Raw genomic sequence first — 7,029 nt, 5'->3', positions numbered from 1 at the left:
GAGACATTTACCCAGAGCAAATTTCTACCATTCATTGTGACTTTCTGAAACCTTAGGTGCAAATTTCAGCTCTGAGAGAAGAGTTAACTCCAACACCATTAGGTAAGTGCTTCTCCATACTTGAAACTTCATTCCACTTGATGAGAAGCCTAGAGAGCTGCTAAGGTTGGAAGGAGCCACCAGATGAGGTTTGGAAATGAGTAACCTCACGACCCTTTTTAAATGATAATGAATTAGGGGTGTTTCATAATGCAATGTCTACTTTCAACATCTAGATGTGTCCTATCTAGAAGGCCAAGCCTAAAGGGGTGATTCTGGTCCTGAAAGAACACAGAAAATGACCAAGACCCAGAGATGATAGACTTGATTGTTGATTGGTATTGCATTTTAAACATCTTTAATGCTGCAAATCATTTGGATTTAAGTGGATTCACAGCTAGGTGCTTATCATAGCCAAACCTACAGTGGAAGGAAGTGGTAGGAGTAGGACACATCTTTCTGAATGGGAATCTAAGCCAGGTGACTAGGTTCCATAATTCTGCATATCCAAGTTTGGTGGTGGGTTTAGTTAGTAACCATATGTATAGGGCATAGAGTTATTAATATTTGTTTATTCCCCACCCATAACACTTGAAAATATAATTTTGAGCAAAGCAAATAACATGGCACCCAAATACTCTGGATCTGAATAAAAATGATTTCTGTGATTTATGTGTTATGTTAGGATGTGTGATACTTTTGGTGTTATTCATACTTTGCATTCATTTTGAAGAGACCATTGGAATAAACCTCTCTAATATCCAAGTCAAATCCAGCAGTTGGATCCCAATAAGGAATAGCCTGAGGATGCCCTTGGACGATTGGTGTCTAGAAAGCACATGGGTCTGTGAGTCCAGACAAGTCAGTTATAAGGAAACCATGGGCAACTATGTTGGAATTTGTGGCTAGTTACAATTTCTTGGGTCATTTACGAGCAAGGGCCCTTTGACAGCTAGCACATTGACACGTTGACACATTGCTGGCTGTCCCATTGGTGCCCCTGGTTCTGCAAATTAACTCTCCTTCTCTCTTTCTGGAGGAACAGCATGAAGCCTGCATACCTTTTTCTTGGCTCCATGGCCCTTCTGCTGCTGGCTGGCTGCAGCTGTGTCCTCAGCACCTCCAGCTACAACCTGAGCACCTTTGTGGGTTGTACTGTGAGGGAGTTCACTTTTGTGGCCAGGAAGTCAGGTTGCAGAGGCCTTCGGATCACCACGGATGCCTGCTGGGGCCGCTGCGAGACTTGGGAGGTGAGCAGCTACAACCTGCCTAGGGAGGTTGCCTTCAGGGGCAGCCACTTGGGTTTGATTCTTTAGTGTTTGTGTTTTCTATGATATAAGGTACATCTGAGAATCTGCTTTTCCTGTAGATTTTTCTTTCATAATAATAGTAATTATTATTATTATTTGGTATTCTCCAAAAGAATCTGAGAGAAACATGATTATGTCCGTCTAACAAAACATTGATAAGATTAATACTTTGATTTACATGGAGTTTGTATATTTGGGAATCATCTCTGAAAGGCAAGATATGCTATTATTTTACCCATTTCACAGATGACGTGGAGGAATTCAAGGTGTGAATGACTATAAAGTCACCTAGAGGGTCACTGGACCCTTGGGAACAAATTCTTGGTTTCAGCCTGTGACCAAAAGTCCTCCCTATATTTCCCATATGTTCAGTAAAGCCAGCTACTTACCAAGCTGGGAGCTGATTGGTTGAGGAGTCCCCAGCCTCTCCTTCAATGCCTTTCCCACAACTCTGGCCCCTTCAGGGCCCTCAGGGATTATTATTGATGGAGTCATTAAGTCCCTTTATATTCAGATATAAAAGGCCTTTTTAGAGGTGTTTGCATTTATGGTGGGGACAAAAATTTCAAGCAAATTTAGAACTCTCTTGGTCTGAGAGGAGGAATTTGGAAGAGGAAGGAAGAGGACCATTCAGCACTCCATCATATCACATCACACAATAACTGCCCACTTTCCTCTCTGAAGCCTGTGTTCATTACTGAAGACACTCCAGTTCTCCCTTGTCACTCTCTAGCTCAAACACCTTTAATGATCACCCACTACTGCCAAAATCAAGAACCAGCTTTCAAGGTCCTTGGCAATATGGCATCTACTTTTTTCCCAGCAAGTACACATAGCTCTGGCACGGTCAGACTGATTTTTAAAAGGTGTTATGGAATATTCCTCCTGGAATCTCATTTTTTTTTTCATCTTTTCCTAACATTCTTTCTCGTTTCCAACCATCATGGTCATAGTTATTTCCAGATGACCGTCTCCAGTGTCAACTTCTTCACTAAGCATTTTCTGACTTCTGGTAGGGCCTTGACGATATTCTCCCTTTTTTCTTACTTCCTCCCCCAGCACTAGATTGATTTTAAGTGCTTTGAGTGCAGAGACTGTGAGTCATCCTTGTGTTTTTTGATCAAAGTGGAATGCCAAGCAAGTCGTTCAGTAAATATTCATTGCATTAAATGGAATGGCCCTTTACCTGGAGTTGTATAACTTCTAGCCTAATTGAAGCTGCCTGAGAAGCACGTGAGCCCAATGAAAGGATGCCACCATTAAGAAAAGTATTGCTCCATTTAGGAACTCAGAGTCCATGGTGGTGCAATGGTTAACAGGCTTGACTGCTGACTGAAATGTTGCAGACTTAAGTCTACCGAGAGGTACTGCAGAAGAAAGGCTTGGTGACCTACTTCTGTACCATAAGCCACTGAAGACCCTGCGTGGCACAGTTCTGCTCTAACATGCATGGGTCACCATGAGTTGGAATTGTTTCTACAGCAACTGGTTTTTTGTTTTGTTTTGTATTCAGGGACTCAGAGAACAACCTTCTATTACTCAGATAAAATTATGGCCCCATGAATAGAATTGGGTTATCATGATGAAACTTCCAAATTAAATGAAACTGCTCGACCAAATTAGCTCTACTTTATGCATCATTCAGTGGCTTGAGAGCAGAGAGCCAAATGACAGTTCAGTTGCTAAGGATCCTGTGACTATCACTTGATATTAATCTTACACGGGGAACTTTGGTGCCTTCTCATGTGTTTAAGGTTTGGCCTGGCAGTTCCTCTCCTCACTTGCGCCTCACAGTTTGGAGCTCCCGTGGGCCAAAATCTCACACCACTGTTTTTCTTTAAATCAGCCATCTTCTCTTTGTATGAATCGATGAACATCTTTTATTGGATCACGATTACCACAAGAGGTCTGTGCTCTTACTGGAAAAGTAGAAGTACTAGACATTAAAAAACAAGATTGTCCTTATTTTCAGCCAATTTTTATTTATATCTTTACTGTGTTATGAAAAAGAGGGGTTATTTATTGGGGGGTGGGGTGGGAGAAGAATGAGGTTTATTTTCCAAGCAATCTGAAACTTTCTAAGATATAAAGCACTTTTTTTTTGGTAGCCCAACTGGGGTGCATGTCTGAAAATAAGAATGTTCATGAAGGCAAAGTGGCTGCATTTACTTTTGAAGGTGAAACTGTTGGAAAAAAAAAAATTTTTGCTCATGACAAATGTTTAGGGCTGCCAGATTTAGCAAACAAAACAAAACAAAAAACAAACAGGATGCCAGTTAAATTTGAATGTCAGGTAAATTACAAATAAGTTTTTAGTATAAGTTTGTCTCATGCAATATTTGAAACAGACTTATAGTTAAAAAAAAAGTTGTTTATCTGAAATTCAAATTTAATTGGGTGTCCTATATTTCATCTGACAACCCAGTCTAGGGTCTGAGAATATAAAGGGTGTGAGGATGTGCGACAAACCAAGGAAGGTTAAAATGCTGATTTAAAAGTTCGCAGAAAATAGCTGAGGACAAATTCAGCCTTTCTACATACATGTCCTTGTCAAAGGCTGGGCTGCTATTTTCATGACATTCGTGAAAGAACTTCATCCTAGGGCTACATTAAAGAGATTTATATTTTTTTTCCCCAGAACAAGTGAAGGTGCTGCCCTTTGAAAGCTTTTTAATTGTTATTTTTATTATTTTTCCCTCATTGTTACAATAAGTGCTGATATAATAATAGTAATCGATTACATTTATTGACCATTTACCTTCTGCTAGGTGTTAAGTGCTTTAGAAATGTCGCCTTATGTTATTCTCCACAACAATGCTATGAGGTAGCTATTTCATTTCCCAGATGAAGAAACTGAGGTTTCAAGCAGTTAATTGAGTTTTCCAAGATCCAGCAAGTGACAAAACAGAGATTAGTGCTCAATCTATCTGACTGTAGGGCTCGAGATGTTAGCGACCCTCTTACGCTGTTCTGATCTATGTATATGTTCTGTTTGTCAAAGGTATCTTTGAATTTAGGATTCATAAGGGCAAAGGAAGGAAACAAACCCTTCAATTAGCAAAACAGCTCACAAGGCATTCAGGAAGCTGCCTTACTTTGTTTTTATTTCATTTACTCAACAAATACTATTGAGACTCTCCTGTGTACCTGATATTGTTTTAGATACTAGAGACACAGCAATGAGCAAAATGGACAAAAATCCCTGTCCTAATGGAATTTCTTTACTAGAGAGGGGAGAAATATAACTCAAAAGAGTGGATACTATGTCAGGTGGTATTGATAAGTGCCTCTGCTGGGAGGTTCGGGAAATGGTATCTGTGCCTTTGGGGCTGGAGCAGAGTGGGTACATCAGTAAGGTGGGGGTGGTCAGAGACATAACAGAAGATAATGGTGCCAGGAAGACCATCCAGGGTTTGGAGGGTGATTGTAAGGCCTTTGATTTTTACCCTGAGTGAGATGGGCTTTGAATAGAAGAGTGACCGGATGTGATTTATGTTTTAAAAGCAACACCAGGGCCCTTTCACGTTACAAATGGACTGTAGGAGGCAAGGGTGGCAGTGGGGAAACCAGTTAGGAAACTTATGCAATGATCAAAATTATACATTGGCTAAGTATTTATTGAGCGCTTGCTGTGTGCCATGGACTCCTCTGGGAGCTCAGGATAGGAAGGTGAATGAAATCAGGTTTCTGCTTTCAGGAGTTCACTTTCTACTGGAAGGAAACAGGTCAACAAATAAACAGAGAACTAAGTTAATTTCTGATAGTGACAAGTAGTACTAAGGAAATGACACAGGGTGCATTGTTCTAATGGGTTTCCTGTTTTCTACCTGTGGGGACAGAGGCCCATGCTGAGGCCCCCATACATTGCAGCCCATCATCGAGTCTGCACCTACAACGAGACCAAGCAGGTGACCGTCCAGCTGCCCAACTGCACTGCTGGAGTGGATCCCTCCTACACCTACCCCGTGGCTGTCCGCTGTAACTGCATGGGCTGCTCCACTGCTACCACCGAGTGTGAGACCATCTGAAGCCGGCATGGTCTGCAGAGCGCAGCTGGGGGCTCGAGCCTCACAGACCCACCGCACAGGCAGCACAAGCAGCTAGACCCCTTGAATTCCAGGACTGTTTAATTTTGACCTCACCTGTGGAGGAGGTGACCTGTCTCCCCTAGATGCAGCTCTGGCACAAAGCCAGATGCAGCCTACTTACGCAAAAGCTGTAAAACAGTATTTGTGTCATCAGCCAAATAGTTGATTTGACTCATGTATCTTCAGATTCATTTTCATTTGCCTTGAGTCTTGGAACATAATTTGTGTATCAGTCTTCCCCGTAACGTACCAATGATTCAAATACATTGGGTGTAATTGATAACTGGGCTTAGAAAGTCTTTACATTCTCACATCCTATTTACCTACCAGCCTCCAACTGCACTCCATGATCCAAGGGCCAGGGAGTAACAAAACCAATGCTCTAGTCCTCTTGCTCCCAAGAAAATCCAACTGCAACTTTCCTTAGAGAAAATATCCCTTTCCATTTTAACTGAACAATGATCTGTACAAGACATAGAGACTGCTCAGATTAACAAAGGGAGGCGAACAGTTGCTCAAATTAAGAGGTGTCTGGATTTGTGGGATTCTTTTCCCAAGCAAAATTCCTAAATTCCCTTTAAGATCCTTAATAAAGAGACGCCTTTGTGATTTTGGGGGAAATACACACACACACACACACACATGCACACGCACGCACGCACACACTCTGCAGCTATCCTTTAGCTTAAAAACTCATGGAGCTAAACCCATGTTTTTAGAGTCTGATGTCTCCCAAAGTTATCTCCAAAATGTTCAGTCAGAACTCTTCATCCCCACTTAGCACATTTTAAATTTAAATAGAAATCTATTGAACTCAAGCATTCACATTTTTGTCTGGGTAAAACTGCAGTGCTGGCCTGGAGGAGAAGGTCGGTGATCGTCCAGCGCTTGCCCTCTCAAATCTTACAGCGGCTGATTCTCTGCGGCTTTTTTTGTTTTGTTTTTCAAAAAATCTCTAATGTCATGCAAATGTCTTTAACTAATTGTGGCATTTTAGGGGGTTGAATTTAACCTTGTTTCTTTTTCATAATATGCCAGGAAAATCTATATTAATGTCAATAAAGCATGCTTGTCCTCTGCCTTTTGAATTCATAAAACTTAAAAAATCTCTTTTTAGTCATTAATACACTTGAACTAACAGTAAGGAACATACTTCAGATGAACTGCAAGGTTATTTTTCGTTCAGCGTTAGTTCAGGATGTCATGTTTAATAAGAGGAGACACAGATGATTCTGCAGCACGAGTCCCACAGGTGGCTTGACTTGCACACATACCGGTGGCATAGCTAGGAGCCAGGAGTTCTTTTTGAATGAGAAATCAATGTGATTCCATGCAAAACAGCAAAGTAAAGTTGCTATTGTTGGTCAAGACTTGGGAGGCTGGGGTGAATATCTGAGATCAAAGGGCATTAGCAAATGTCACTCCCAACCTTCAGTGCAAATCTATTGGTGGGCAAGGAAGTCTTCTTAAATAAAAGGGAGCTGAGTGCCGAGGATCTTTGGTGGGACAGTAGGTGACACTTAGGGGTGATATGGGTAGCACCACTCAAGTGGTTTCCAATCGATCCCTAAGAACTTTTCCCAGTGTTTTCT

General features: G+C 41.4%; 1 protein-coding gene across 1 annotated transcript; it reads left to right on the top strand.

Annotated features, from left to right (window-relative positions):
• Positions 1–1,085: 1,085 nt before the first annotated feature.
• Positions 1,086–5,377, top strand: GPHB5 (glycoprotein hormone subunit beta 5). The gene is made up of 2 exons (XM_007949093.1): positions 1,086–1,289; positions 5,189–5,377. The coding sequence occupies exons 1-2, from the start codon at positions 1,086–1,088 to the stop codon at positions 5,375–5,377; spliced, it is 393 nt and encodes a 130-aa protein (XP_007947284.1).
• The last annotated feature ends 1,652 nt before the right edge of the window (positions 5,378–7,029 follow it).

This window comes from Orycteropus afer, unplaced genomic scaffold, assembly GCF_000298275.1.
Source record: "Orycteropus afer afer isolate SDZICR_OR568_19922 unplaced genomic scaffold, OryAfe1.0 scaffold00237, whole genome shotgun sequence".
In the NCBI taxonomy this organism is placed as follows: Eukaryota; Metazoa; Chordata; class Mammalia; order Tubulidentata; family Orycteropodidae; genus Orycteropus; species Orycteropus afer.
This window is presented reverse-complemented; position numbering and strand designations above follow the sequence as displayed.